General features: G+C 40.7%; 1 protein-coding gene across 2 annotated transcripts in view; it reads left to right on the plus strand.

Annotated features, from left to right (window-relative positions):
- Nucleotides 1–15,048, plus strand: part of LOC138958715 (serine/threonine-protein kinase ULK4-like) — a 31,440-nt gene extending 16,392 nt beyond the window's left edge. Inside the window, exons 21-33 of one of the 2 annotated variants that reach the window (XM_070329964.1) lie at nucleotides 389–510; nucleotides 996–1,104; nucleotides 2,545–2,556; nucleotides 5,204–5,350; nucleotides 6,494–6,632; nucleotides 7,070–7,211; nucleotides 7,664–7,769; nucleotides 10,127–10,314; nucleotides 10,799–10,918; nucleotides 11,920–12,027; nucleotides 12,184–12,258; nucleotides 12,573–12,661; nucleotides 13,402–15,048. In XM_070329964.1, the coding sequence (XP_070186065.1) occupies nucleotides 389–510; nucleotides 996–1,104; nucleotides 2,545–2,556; nucleotides 5,204–5,350; nucleotides 6,494–6,632; nucleotides 7,070–7,211; nucleotides 7,664–7,769; nucleotides 10,127–10,314; nucleotides 10,799–10,918; nucleotides 11,920–12,027; nucleotides 12,184–12,258; nucleotides 12,573–12,661; nucleotides 13,402–13,471 (1,427 nt within the window). In that variant the 3' untranslated portion in view covers nucleotides 13,472–15,048. The remainder of the gene's footprint in view (nucleotides 1–388; nucleotides 511–995; nucleotides 1,105–2,544; nucleotides 2,557–5,203; nucleotides 5,351–6,493; nucleotides 6,633–7,069; nucleotides 7,212–7,663; nucleotides 7,770–10,126; nucleotides 10,315–10,798; nucleotides 10,919–11,919; nucleotides 12,028–12,183; nucleotides 12,259–12,572; nucleotides 12,662–13,401) is intronic. The other variant, XM_070329965.1, reaches the window with a different exon arrangement.
- The last annotated feature ends 338 nt before the right edge of the window (nucleotides 15,049–15,386 follow it).

Below are 15,386 nucleotides of genomic sequence, written 5' to 3' on the forward strand. Positions count from 1 at the left end.
GCATTCTCTTGTTCCATATCTATTAGGAATAGACCAGTGTTTATCAGAAGTGGATTTTGGGGTTTGCGCTTTAGTTCATTGGGAATTGCCAGCCTCTTTGTGTGTTGAGTTTATGTTTTGGCCAAGGACGACTGAAAAGGTCCTTGGTTTTGGCATAATTATATTTTATTGAACTTTGGTTTACTTTTTTCACAAGCATGTTTCTGTTCAGGTGTGGAAGAGCGTATAGGTTTTCTTACTCGCAACATTAAGGTAAATTCCTGGAGACCACTGGGCAATAAAGTATTCGGTATTCTGAAGTTTTGTTTTTATTGAATCAAGCTGTCATTGCTGTGATGTTGTGTTTACTGAGGTGTATCCTTACCTGCAATAATGCTTGTGTGTGCAGGTGAGATGCTGAGCAGTCTGGATGCTGTGGCAGGTAGAAAGCATCCCTCTGCCGCTCAGATGCGACAGTTAAAAGCCACTCTCCCCCTGCTGACTGTCTTCACTCATCTTGTCACAAGCCAGGTACAAAACAACACCACCACCCCCCCCTTCCCCCCCATCCCCCCTTCCCCCTCCCCTTCAGGGGTCTGTAATATTTGTGAAAACTAAATTATCCCTCAAAACTGAGGATTATAGAATTTGCGTTGTATTAATAGAATAAAAAAGGCAGCAAATTTCTTACTTTTGGCAGTATCCAAGTGCATTTGTGTGATGCTTTATAAAAACAGAGATGAGAGTGCTTAAAATGTTGACCATAACTTTACATCATGGTGGATGTTTTGGTATATTGTGGTCAAATATCCGATTGTGATTTTTGGGTATATATACAGAATACAGAATATTTTATTGCCAAAGGTTGAGAATTCGTTTTGACAATTGCGGTTTAAAAACATTCACTCCAGCCAAACACATAAAAAAACCGTATCACGTGTTACCGTGGAGACCTCAGAGTTATTCTGTTGTTTGTGCTCCATAAGCTTTCATGATTATGTTCCTTGTATGTGCAGATGTTTCGAAGTCATGTGGTAACTCAGGATTTCATGCGCCACATTGGTCAGCTAATGGTGCATGTGAAAAGCATCGAGAGCAGAGAGACCAACATCGAGGCAGCCTCAGGTGGGTGACAGTAGGATCATTCTGTTTCTGTGAAGAAGCTTTAGGTTTTGTTTTGTTTTTGTTTTGTTTCACTGTTTGAGTTTTTTGCTTGTTTGTTTGGTCGGTCACAACTGGTTCACATCACAAGAATCTGCAGTGAAATACAGTACCAATTGTGACCCTCCACCACGAAATGAGTCGCATGTCACCTTGCGCGGTTCTGCGCTAGGTTTAATATAAGTCCGGGGAGTGTCTGGTAACAGTGTGAGGGTCACCTTAGTCACAGGCTTATAACTCAAACAGTTTTCGCTCTTTTCTAAAACGGTTTTCACCACTGGATAGAGCATAAAACATTCTTTAGGATAATGTAAAAATATGAAAATCATGCAAAGGTGACATGTGACTCATTCCGTGGTGGAGGGTCACAATTTAGAAAACAGTGTACAATAAACTACCGTTTTTGAGTCACTTGAGAAAAAGTGACTCTATGTAATCGGTCAGTGTTAGTCTGTCCGGCCGGCCGGCCGGCCGTCCGGCCGTCCGTCCGGCCGGCCGTCCGTAGACACCACCTTAACGTTGGACTTTTCTCGGAAACTATCAAAGCGATCGGGCTCATATTTTGTTTAGTCGTGACCTCCAATGACCTCTACACTTTAACGATGGTTTCGTTGACCTTTGACCTTTTTCAAGGTCACAGGTCAGCGTCAAAGGAAAAATTAGACATTTTATATCTTTGACAAAGTTCATCGGATGTGATTGAAACTTTGTAGGATTATTCTTTACATCAAAGTATTTACATCTGTAGCCTTTTACGAACGTTATCAGAAAAACAAGGGAGATAACTAGCCTTTTCTGTTCGGCAACACACAACTTAACGTTGGGCTTTTCTCGGAAACTATAAAAGTGACCGGGCTCAAATTTTATGTGAACGTGACTCATTGTGTTGTGAATAGCAATTTCTTCCTGTCCATCTGATGCCTCATATAATATTCAGAACTGCGAAAGTGACTCGATCGAGCGTTTGCTCTTCTTGTTATAGATTACTATTGAGGAGGATGTTGTAATAGATGAATTCCGAAAAGAACTCTGTTTGGTTTGTATTAGTTGTGAAAGAGTGTATACCCTTGCATTCACTCTTTCACAACCAATACAAACCCGAAATTTCCAAAAATCGTCTATTATAATGCAGTATTTTTGCTGTTCATATGTATATATATTTTTTGTATTAAACTTCCGTATCACGTGTACTCCCTTTTTAAGATCAAGATGCCTTTTTTTTTAACAAGCACAACTTGATTCTTAGGCACATGAATAGATAGTTACAGCAGGAGTGTTTACGTAAAACAAAAAGTTTAATCACACTGCATTCAGGAAAATCAGTCACAGGATTTTGTAGAAAACAATGTAATTCATTTATGAAGAATGCATTGTACATGTTATGTGTGTGTGTGTGTTTTGCAGAAAAACTAAAAGGTATACTTCTTCATTGATTTTTGCTCAGAGCTTGTAGATCTTGATAGCGTTTGATTTCTTTCCTGAAACTATAATTTTACGTACACAATATTTATCTTTTTCTATGTTGAGAATGTATTCTGTACATATACAATTCTTTGATTGGAAGCAAAATCTGTTTCGTTAGACTCACAACTAAAACTTCTTCAGCACAGTCATGTGGTCGATTAGTGCGAGAGAAAAAAGTCTTGATAGTTAAGGGTAAAATGTGTGTAATATGTACAGATTCGATTCTTTTTACATTTAGTCAAGTTTTGACTAAATGTTTTAACATAGAGGGGGAATCGAGACGAGGGTCGTGGGTATGTGTGTCTGTGTGTCTGTGTAGAGTGATTCAGAGAAAACTACTGGACCGATCTTCATGAAACTTGACATGAGAGATCCTGAGTATGGCATCCCCGGATGTTTTTTTCATTTTTTGGATAAATGTCTTTGATGACGTCATGTTGGCTTTTCGTGAAAGTTGAGGCGGCACTGTCACGCTCTCATTTTTCAACCAAATTGGTTGAAATTTTGGTGAAGTAAACTTCGACGAAGCCCGGACTTTGGTATTGCATTTCAGCTTGGAGGCTTAAAATTTAATTAATGAGTTTGCTCATTAAAATTGTCCTTAAAATCGAATTCTCGCAAACAGATTAAAATTTCATTGCATCATATTCTTCATCACATTCTGAATCTAAAAATATATACATATGTCATATTTACTCTTAAAATGTGATCACAATTAACGAAAACAGATTCATTAGTATTACGAATAAAATTTAAGAAAACAATCCAAAAAAGATTTTATCTTGTTCTTTATCATTTCTTGATTCCAAAAGCATATAGATATGATATGTTGTATTCAAAACAAGCTTAGAAAGTTAACAAGAATACAGAAAAGCGCGCTTTCCTGCTCAGCACAATACGCTACCGCGCTATTCGGCGTGTCAATTTCACTGCGTTTTGCATGTGGGAAGTGAGCGATTTCCTTCTCGCGGGGATGGACGAAGCTGTACTGTCTTGGTGACAAAAATACAGTGCCAGAGTTCGTTCAGTTTCATTCCGTGAGTTCGACAGCTTGACTAAATGTAGTAATTTCGCCTTGCGCGACTTGTTTATTTTGAGATTGAATATTGTACTTTGAGGAGAAAAATGGTGGAAGGGGAGGGGGGTTGAGGGGAGCACTATTGTTTCCTTGAGCAGGTGAATGTTTATTTTGTGTGCATTGTTTCAATTTGGCCAGAAGGAAAGGCTTCGCAGTTGTATGCTTATGTATGCTTTCTGCAGACTATGACTGTTTACAAATTGCTTTGGGGATTGAACTGTAGATTTGTTTCACTCAATTATCTTTAAATGTTTATGCTGTTTACAAAATTAAGTTAAAAGAATGCAGGTGTTATGCGGCTATGTTTTTTTTTTGCCAAGAATAATCTGAGTTTCATTTGTAGAAGGGATAGAAATGGACATATTTTTTCATTTCATTTCTAACTGGATGATTTGTACTATGCAATGGTTCATCTATGCACATTCATTTTGATATCTTTTTTATGCCTGGACTATGTACGCCTAATCTTACTGTCTGTGCATTTTCTTTCTTTGTTTTTTCCCCATGTTGAGTGCTGTGTCATGTTAGCCTGTACATCTTTTATTTTCTTCTCCTTCTGCCACCCATTTTTTATTTTTATTTTTTTTGTATAGATTTTTAAATGTATATGATATTTTCATTAATGATATCACAACTGATTTTAGGCTGTTGTCTTTGATGACTAACATAGATGGATTTTTCTGTTTCATTATATATTTTTTGTCTCTACGGAAAAAAAGCAAACAGGAGGAACGAAATTTGAATGCTGCTTTGATGCGCTAAAACCAGTGAATATATAGACAACAGGCTAAGCACTATCTGTGAAAATGCCAAATGCTGCATTGTGTTCTAGCTTAGTTTTGTTTGATAGAGCAGATACAGAACTGTTCACGTTTTTCCGGAATCTGATTACAACCTTTCCCCCCCCCCCCCCTCCTCCTCAACAAGTCTTTTCCAGTTCTGTTTTGGGAGAGGGTGGGTATATTGAAATAGGTCTCTTTCTTTAACTGTCTGCCTTTTTGTTTGTCTCTTGTTTGTCATATCAGTTAGAAAACTGAATTTGGTGGTTGGGTCATTCAGATACAAAAGAAAGAAAAAAAGAAACAAACAAAATCTAAAACTTGGTTCAGAGTATATATTGATTGTTTCTTGTGACGTGTTTCTTCACAGATTTCAGCTGAAAGTATTTTATGAGAAACGGCTATAGTGTGCAACTTGAAGAATGATCCGATGTCACAAGAATGAGAAAATTCTGCTAATGCATTATGAACTCTTACGTTTTACACCAAGCCTAAGCAAAGCCCTTGAATTGTTGGCATTACAGTGTTTAAGACCCCCCCCCCCCCCCCCCGGTTTAAGACTCCCTCCCTTTTAAGACCCTGTTTTCTCAAATATTCTGTTCATAACCTCTGTGAGTTGACCCCTATTATAAGACCACCTTCTTTTTGAGACCTGGTTTTCTCAGATTTTTGAAGATCTTAAAAGGGGTGTCCCACAGCAGTCAGAAAAGTATGACTGTGAATACTCTTTGTTACTTTGCAGTGCCTCTCAAAGTGGGTGAGTTTGTCGGAGCAGCCATGTCCATCCTGGAAGGAATTTCCCAGCATCCCACACTGCTCATGGAGCATCAGACAATCGTCATAGAAACCATTCTTCCAGAACTTGTAGCCATGGTTGGAAGTCAGACAGGTATGAAGCTGCAGAGTTCAAGGCCAGGTGTTAAGTTAATGTTCATCCCTCAGTGATGTGTGAAAATGTGGTAATTTGCAATGATTATGTTTAGGAGTTGGTCTCATGACCCGGTAATTTTTTTAACGTGCTGGTCATGATTGGAATAAATTGACCCAGTGACGTGTTTTATATTCAGATTTTAAGAAACTTTAATGATTGATTGATCAGTTACCGGCACGGTTGGCCTAGTGGTAAGGCGTTCGCCCCGTGATCGGGAGGTCGTGGGTTCGAACCCCTGCCAGGTCATACCTAAGACTTTAAAATTGGCAATCTAGTGGCTGCTTCGCCTGGCGTCTGGCATTATGGGGTTAGTGCTAGGACTGGTTGGTCCGGTGTCAGAATAATGTGACTGGGTGAGACATAAAGCCTGTGCTGCGACTTCTGTCTTGTGTGTGGCCATAGACCAAATAGCCTGGACCGCCAACTCGTCACGTGACCCTTCAAGGTTACGACTCTCGACTTTCAGGGGCGCGTCTCGTCCGCTTTAAAAGGCCAGCGATTCGAAGACAGTGAAAAGAAAGCACGCTCCAGTTATTCGTGACAATGGGAGGTGACAATGAACTGGATTTTCCAAAACTCCAAACTAAACTTAACAAAACTCATCGAAAAACATGTTCCATATGCACTTTTGCTGAGTTTATTTTAGCATTTTCAGAACTTACCTCGGCAACTTCGTCCATGTTTACAATCGACACCGGATATGACGTCCCCCTGATTTCTGAAAGGCCATGTAAGCGTAGGTTCCTAAATGCGAGAGGCGCTACCTCGTAATAGAGAGAAAGAGCGGAGAGAGAGCTAGTTGGCGGTCCAGGATAAATGGTCTATGGTGTGGTGCACGTTAAATGTCAAAGCAGCACCACCCTGATATGGCCCTTCGTGGTCGGCTGAGCGTTAAGCAAACAAACAAACAAACAAAAATTGATCAGTTTGTTGAGTTGTTAATTGAATAATTGATTACTGGTGCATTAACCTCAGAATTTTTTTTCTCTCCAGGTTTATGTTTGATGGTCTCTAGTTTTGTGACCTTGTGGGGCGTCATTAAAATGATATGTTGAGAATACTGTTTTTCTGTTCTAATGACCACATCTAATTGTGTGGCAGTGGAGACAAGAAGCAGGTCTCTGAACCTGCTGAGTGAGATGACGTCAGTCCTGCTGACCCAGGCTCAGTTTGGCTCCCCCAACGCTCTGCCACAGACAGACAATCTACTGAAGATCATCACAGAAAATCTACTGCCTCTGTAAGTTCTACTCAAATATTGGTCCGAGAAAAGATTGATTAGAAGGATTGACTTATAGGAGGTTAGAAAAAAAGGAATATTTTTTTTCAGTGAAAAGTCAACATTGATCATTCAGACTTTGAGCTTCTATATCAAGCAAAACCGATACTGATTTTATGTTTGAACTTCAAGTTTTTGTAAGAATTGCTATACCATCATTTTTAGTTCAAACTGCAGAATTTGAGCTAACCAGATTGATCGTGATCTTATGATCACATTTCAGGCTTTAATTGAACTGGACTCATGTTTATTTAATTTGTTTAATGTATACTGTGTTTGGCAGCTAGTCCTTTCCAAAGGGTTTTCAGTTGAAGTTGTTGTGGATGGTGTTTTTTTTTCTGTCATAGTATTGTCTAGAAATTACGCTCTGGTTTCTACATTATTTGATTTGTGCACAGGTATGAAAGCCTGTTGCTGGACCCAGAACCATTACCCAGTGGTGCACTGGCTCTCTTGCTGTCCCTGCTTGAACATCGACCAACACTGGCGAAACACATATCTTCCCTGGGACTGCTACCTGTGCTTTTCCAAATCATTACGGTACGCATTGTATTGCAAGAATGAACGTTATTTTGATGTTAACAAAACTGAACTATCACATTTCCATTGAAAGATCCTTTCAGAGTCCAAGCTACAGTCACTGTTGAAATCTTCAATCAGAGCTTAAGCTTTTCATATTGAAGGGGAGTTACTACAGAGGATAAATGTTCATGCACACTTAATGCAACAAATACAATGATACCTATAAAATGTGTGCATTGTTACCAGAATAGGCATATTTTGATATTCCATTTTTGGTCTACTTTGTGCATAATGTGTGCTTCAGTAAAAGATTGCTCATAGAAAAGATTCTATTAAAAGAATGGTTGCTGACAGCAAACTATTGTATGCAAACAGTGATGCAAGGAGCACTGATAAACAAAGTAAAATTCCTGCTCATAAAAAGTTGATGACTTGATCCCATCACCGGTCATCATCTGTGTGTTGTACAGGATCACCACAGCAAACCCCTGGGTCGTGCCATGCACAGCATTCTGGGAATCCTCAACTGTCTCATCAGTCAGCGACACGCTCCCATGAAAGATCTCTTTGATCTGGGTAAGCTTGTTTCTGTCTTCGATGGTGCGATGTGATTTATTGTTGAGGAAACAAGATTTATTCAGTACTGGTATTCAGGGATGTCAGTAGGATTTATTTTTGTGTATAAATTTGCCAAAATGGCAAAAGGTTTCAGCAATGTTGGGACATTTTAAGCAGTCCTCGATGTCACCTTTCACCCACTTTGTAAAGCCCCTGTCACACTTGACCGGATAGAGCCTCCGAACGTGTAACGGATGACATATTTGTTTATCCGGTGATGTTCGTCAATGTTCGTTTTATGTTCGTTTTATGTCCGTTTTATGTTCGGAACATTCGTTTCATGTCAGGTGATGTGCGGTGTGTCCGCCTGCATCCTTTAGAAAGTTTTGTGCATGCACGGACAAACACAGGATGCCTGCAGGATAAACACCGGACACGACGAATAGACAAACGAATTGAAAAACGGATAAAACGTACAGAACTGATGAATACAGCATACCTACAGAATACCTGCAGAACAACTACAGGGGGAGAAACTGACTACCGGAAGAATCTGATCATCCCAGGGCATATAAAAAGGTTCTTGGAAGCTTCCAAATCAGGAATGTGATTTTTGAAATAAACTGCTGTTTTATCGTCCCTCCCTCCAAAATACATATGTGGACCCCCAAGAAACTCATGAAAAACATGGTGATAAATGACACTTATTTTACGAAGTCTTAATTGTAACTTGTAACCATTTATCTCACCCACCCCCGTCATCCTCCCGTTTACCAGCCTGCCCCCCCATTTTATTTTTTTTAATTATTTATTTTTTTTTTATATATTGTTTTTAATATCGTATAAAATTTCATGTCCAATATAGGCATTTTAAGCCCTGGCGGACAATAAGCCCCTTAATTTTTGTTTCGTTCCAAATCAGAGAGTGTTCCAGCATCACCATGGATTGTTTCCTGCACGCGCCCGTTGATGTCCGTTATGTGTTCGGTTTGTCCGGAATGAATCCTGTGCGCGTTCTGATTGGCCGGTTCATGTTCGTTTGTTGTTCGTCAATCATTGGGAGACACTTGGCTGGTTGAACTGTAGCCGTGCGTTACATGTTCGTTACCGGTACGTTTCAACCGTTCCATGTTCGGTGCAAATACGGCCGTGGTTTGGATTTTTCTACCGGACTGACCACTTTGCCAACGGATAAACAAATATGCCACCCGTTTCACGTTCGGAGGCTCTATCCGGTCAAGTGTGACAGGGGCAAAAAAGTTGCTATCCTGCGAAAGTGCTCAGTTTTGGGCAATGTGTAAGAAAGTTTTTTTGGTTTTTTTTCTGTCTGCCGACGCGATATGACATATCCCTGAGTATTATAGAAAATGTGCTGGAAGGATGCTAGGCTCCTCTTAAACAAGGACACATGCAAATAAAGGGCACTAAATTGTTTGCCCTTTGGCCTGTTAGACCATCCAAAATGTCTCTCTCATGACAGGCACCACTATGGGTCAGCCACAGAGGCCGTCAAAAATGGAGGAGCGGGGGTGTATGTCCAGTACCCCAGTGGAGAGTGGCAAGCAGAGGCTATACCAAAAGGCCTCCACTGTACAAACTACAGAGCTGAGGTTCAAGCACTGATCAATGCAGCATACACCATCAACGACAGAGTCAACCATGACAACCAGGTGGTCTTCCTGACTGACGCTCTGTCAGTACTACAAGCAATGACCAGTAGCAAACTGCCTCAGCTGGAACACGCTCTACACAACATCAAGAGCCTGAGGACAGTACTGCAATTAATCCCCTCCCACTGTGGTGTACAAGGAAACGAAGAGGCGGACAGGATGGCAAAGCTGGGTGCAGAAGATGAGCAAGAGAACAACCCTGTGAGCCTGACAGAGATGAAGACCATCATTAAGTCTCTGCACAGGACGCCCCAGCCACAGGACAGCTACTACCTGCTATCCAGACCACAGCAGGTGGTCATCTTCCGCCTGAGAACGGGACACAACAGACTTAACCAGCATCTCCACAAGAAGCTGCATGTTGTGCCCTCCCCCATGTGTTCCTGTGGAGAAGCAGAGCAGGACACGGCCCACATCCTACGAGACTGCAGAAACCACCAGGTGCTGAAAGAGGAAATCTGGCCATTGCCGGAGTCCCTGCACAACAAGCTGTACGGGCCAGTGGCTGCGCTGCAGAGGACCACTAATTATATCTCAAGATCTGAACTCCAAGTGTGATCGGCGATCGAAAAGAAGAAGACAGGCACCACTGTAATCTTGTTCAACTTTGTGAATATAGGCAAAGCTGATAATTAAAAGTGACGTGGATTTAAGATCTGGAAGCGAAGTGAAATCAAATGTAGATCTTTTGTTTTCTTTGTGCAGGTCTGATAGAGCATCTGATCACGGTGATGCAAGAATCGTGCGAGATGTGTTGGAGCGAGGCAGGGGAGAACACTCAGTCCTCGGGGGCGCAGGAGTCGGAACAAGGGATGGTGGTCCTGCAGCAAGCGCTAGATCTGATGCATGCGCTGCTGAGACAGGTGTCTGACGTGGTGCGAAGAGCTCTTCAGGTAGGTGGCATGATAGCATACTTTTTCTGTCTGTGAAAATACAGAGAGTCTTCAGTTATTTTCACGTGTAGGGTTTTATTAGCTGAGATATTTACAGGGCTGCCTGTGTTGTGTGATTCTTCCAGTGAAAAGTCACTTCCCAGTCAACGATGCTTTTTGTCTATTTTTGTGTCGTCTTGACTAAATTCTAGGGATACCTGCATATTTGGCTGGCTGTACGATGTTCTTTTCTTCACAGGTATCACTGCACTGTGCATTAGCCCATTCACACCCATGGCATGGAAAGTAACTCCGTCAATTTTAAACTTGAACAAATCATAGCAAAGTAACTAAACTACTGCAAGTTTTCTGAAATTATAAATGCTTAAACATCGCAGAATTTGAAGGACTTTAGGATATGCTAGCTGTGATCACATTTAGCACTGTACTGTGAACCTCAAGAAGCCTTGAAAGAGTGCTGGTCAGTGTGTTTTGACACTTACAGGTGAGAAAGGGAGGAGGCGGTGGGTACGGTGACCAGGCCAGCAGAGAGGCAGAGGACGCGGAACAACTGCTGCTGACCAACAAGCCTCTGACAGAACTCACTTCCCTCTTGACACAGCTGGTCAGATTTATTTTTTTACAGAACATATGTTTTAACATAGACAGGGAATCGAGATGAGGGTAGTGCTGTGTGTATGGGTGTGTGTGGACAGCATTTCCAGGAAAACTACCGGACGGATATACATGTATAAGAAAATTTGCATCGAAGTTCTCCCACATGATATCCCAACATGTTTTTCTCATTTTTTTAATAAACGTTTTTGATGACATCATATCCTGCATTTTGCAAAACTTGATCTTTACATTTTCATTACAGTGAAACTTCTGTTTTAAGTTCCTCCACTGTAAGACTGCCCTCGATATTAAGGCATTATTTTTGTTTACTTTCTCTTCATAATATCAGTAATTTTACCCCCGCTTTAAGACTTCCTCTCTTTTAAGACCTAGTTGTTGAGATATTTGGAGGTCTTAATATAGAGGTACCACTGTACTTTATTATCCCATTGCCAGGTTATTCGGGTCTCTTTCTCCGGTTGGAAAACTAGCAGCAACAAGAATTGGGCTGTCTAGGTGTGTGCTTGTTCAGGTGTAATTTAAGCCACCTGCCCTTCTGGCAGAATGACTGCGATGACACGGGGGTGGAACATGGATACGGTTTCTGAGTCAGCACATAGAGTTGAGCCATGTCCATCCCAGCCTGGATTAGAACCCTTGACCTAACGAACACAACTTCAGTGTTGTATTGACTGAGCTACCAGGCTCTAAGCGTTAAAGATACCTTCCTTCCTGTGTTAATGATGGTGTCAACCATCCATGACAGGTCCGCCCAGGCTTCACCTTGGATTAGAACAGCCCTCCATTTAGACACACACTAAAAAATCTTCAGTCTGGCTTTCTTCTATGCAGCGTTGGCTTTTTATTTTCAGGGGCAACCAATTTTGATATGAGCTTGCAGAATCGTGAATCATAGATTTCATAGTAGTTTGGCTTTGTCAGTTTTGTTTAATGTTTTGTCTCGGTACATGTATTGATTTACGTATTGTATCTTTGCTTTGCTTTCAGCTGTACCATGAGGATTCTGATGTTCAGGAGTTGGCACTGAAGTGTCTGTCTCTCCTTGTTCAGCTATTTGGAGGAGAGAGCAAGGATTCTTTGTCTCAAACGTGCCTGGTGAGTGGCAGTCTGATGTTGACATTTTCAAGTTACAATCACATGTCCTCTTCTCTTTCTTTTTCTTTCATTGGCAGTCTTAATCATCTGTATGTTTAAATGTGAATTTTCAGATCAATTGTGAAAGGCTAAGAAAAACTGTTCTGTTATGTGCAGGAATACTACAGCAAAGCCCTAAAATCTGCTCCAGCCAAGAAACAGAAAGTGCTTCTACGTGTTGTCAAGAGATTGGTAAGATGGTTTTGTGTATGGATTTTATTTCACGTGAGTATGTGTGTGCGTGTGTGTGTGAACATGTTTGTGTGTGAGTGCGAGTGTGTGTATGTGCGCATGAGCATGGTTGCTTGTGTGTATGTGTGTGTGTGTGTGTGTGTGTGTGTGCGTGCGTACATGTGTGTGTTTGTGTGCGTGCGTACATGTGTGTGTTGACACTTGATTGTTTTCGTTCTGTTATGGTTGTTCACCGTCCATGTCAATTTTATCACAACGTATTTGTAACATTGGGTACAGAACCTTACTTCAATTCTCTTGTTTAAATTTCCTAGCTGACAACCAACCAACATCATGTGGATAACTTAAAGCAACATGGACAACAGCTGATGAACACCATTCAGTCGTTAGTTCACACTGCAAGGTGAGTCTCTTGTTTGGCTCTTACAGCCAGCCAGCCAGCAACAACACTTACCATACTTTTGTGCAGACAAAGACACATCAGGACAAACGGACAGGCACAGACAGACAGACAGACAGACAGACAGACAGACAGACAGACAGACAGACAGACAGACAGATAGATAGATAGATAGATGCACTATCCCCTCTGCGTGCATGCTGGCACATAGTATTGTACATTTATGCAAAATAAAAGTAATCAGTATGATAGGGAAAAGTATTCGTGCTTGTGAATTGAAACAGTATTCAGTTTTTACTTTCATTGAATATAAGGACAGCCATATCCTGCCTTTGTCATCTACCTTAACCCTTTCTACCCCACCTATGTTGACCCCCTTTTTTTTTAGCCGAGACCAGCAGTGCTGCAGCAGGTCACTTAGAATTGTAGTAGCTGTGTAGAACCTGTGTATCAACATGCTGGAATGCAGGCGTTAGATCGACGTTACAGGAAGTGACTGAAGCTAACAGTCTGAGCGAATATATCCGTACCTGGTCAGATACAGCCAAATGAGTGGGTACGGATTTATATCCGTACCTGGGAGACAATGAGTTAATGACTGCAGTGTCTGTGAAGGACAACCATTTTAAGTTTTGAGCACAAAACAAAATTTTATTGCTAGTGAACTTAAGTATATTTTTCTTTTCTTTTTTTTATGTAATATTTTAATGGACAATAAAGTGCTGTTATTATTGTTTTCCCAGTTCTCATGCTGACATGGCACTCTCAACCCTAGCAGCAGAAATCCTGAAAACTGGAGGACAGCTGTCATAACACCATAGAAAATAAAGAAAGAGAGAGAGAGAGAGAGAGAGAGAGAGAGAGAGAGAGAGAGAGAGAGAGAGAGAGAGAGAGAGAGAGAGAGAGAGAGAGAGAGAGAGAGAGAGAGAGAGAGAGAGAGAGAGAGAGAGAGAGAGAGAGAGAGAGAGAGAGAGAGAGAGAGAGAGAGAGAGAGAGAGAGAGAGAGTTCCTGAACATCTTCTTCTGCGTGGTTGTATATATTAATGATTTTTTTTAACTCTCAGCCTTCTATCAGGGAGTCTTAAAACGGGGAGGGAGGTTCCGCTATAATGTACGTATTTGTATTTAATTTTTGATGACTACACTAGAAGTACATGTTTCATTTGTTTTAGCTTTTCCGACAAGTGTGTATTGTTTTGAAAGACATTTATTACGTCCGTCCATTTTACATGCAGTCAGGCTACTTACTGTACATGATCAAATTGACTGTGAAGGTGTGTTTACTTGAAAATAGGCGTTGTTCCTTTTTCTGAATACAATAGCACATATATTACAATAGAATATTTGCTTTTGTGCATGCCGATGTGTGCACAGTGTTTGCCTTTTGGGATGAGTTTTTAGATAACATAGAGATGAATGAATGAATGCAAAATAAATGTGCTGCACTGCCAGATATTCTGCTCCACTCTAGTTACTAATTTTGTTTAAGGTTGAGCATTTTCTTCATGTCTATTATTTGTGTATTAACCCCATCACTGCCACAGTATAACAGCATTTTGGTATTGCTGTGCGCCAGGGCAAATTTCGCTTTCTTCGGTAGGTTCACTAATCTGTTCACTGCTCAATCATTTGAGATATCTCTTAGATATTTGGCATGTGGTTTGCTTACACCCTTGGCTATTATCTGATAACATGATCATTGGACTTTGTGATTGTTATAGTAAAAATCGATATAATGACCATTTTTGTCAAAAATTAGTTTCCAAACTTTCACACACACACTGCAGCACGTAAAACCGCAGAAAACACACCTAAAACTGGTGTCAAACATCAGGTACTCACATTACAGCCCATAACAGTATTCTTCTGTGTGGTAATCCATAAATTACTTCTTATAGAGCTTCCAGAACACTGTATCATTTGAAAACAGGTCTACGAGTTGATGTCCGACTTTCGGACGCCATTTTGAATCATAGATCGGAAAAAACTTCTAAAAATGTTTTTACCACGTGGTACTAACTTATCTGAACGGTCAATGGGAAAGAACTGTGTTTAAACCCCTACAAGAAGTTGGACAGTGGTTACCTCCCATTTAGTTTTCACAAATGTCCTGAAAAGTGCTGATGTAAATGCCACAGGTACGTGTATGGGCATATGACAAACCAAACATGACAACTATCTAGTACGTGCTGGGCAGTGAAGGGGTTAATGGTGAAATAAAAATGTCATGTGAAATGTTCCTGGAATTTTTGGTGTGGCTTGGAAGCAGTGCTTCCTTTTTTGGAATGTGAAATAAACATTCTCATAGTTCTGTGACTTTGATTTAAGAATTCTGTATTTTGTGAAAACATGATCAAGGTTGCTCGCAAGAAATAAAAACATTCCATTTTTGGTAGTTTTAAAAGAGATTCTTAGTACAATGTATATGTGGTGTTTGCGTGTGCATCTCATTGTGTGAGCTGTTGGTGTGAAAAACTGATAGCTCCGTACAGTGTTACCTGTCATGAAAAGACACTTCAAACCAGGTAAAGGTGTCCCTTTGCCACAGGTAAAGTCTCATGACAGGTATATTTGGATAAGGTTAACAGACAAAGAATCAACAGGTGTCCTCTTGTGAGAGGTGTTTTTTATTGGAGGAGCCTGACATCACAGGTACCACTGAATGTAAACACACTGTACATGGACCCTGTAAAATGATGTCGCTTTGAATAGCTAGGTGAAAAGAAAG

This window comes from Littorina saxatilis, linkage group LG2 (genome assembly GCF_037325665.1).
Source record: "Littorina saxatilis isolate snail1 linkage group LG2, US_GU_Lsax_2.0, whole genome shotgun sequence".
NCBI classification, from domain to species: domain Eukaryota; kingdom Metazoa; phylum Mollusca; class Gastropoda; order Littorinimorpha; family Littorinidae; genus Littorina; species Littorina saxatilis.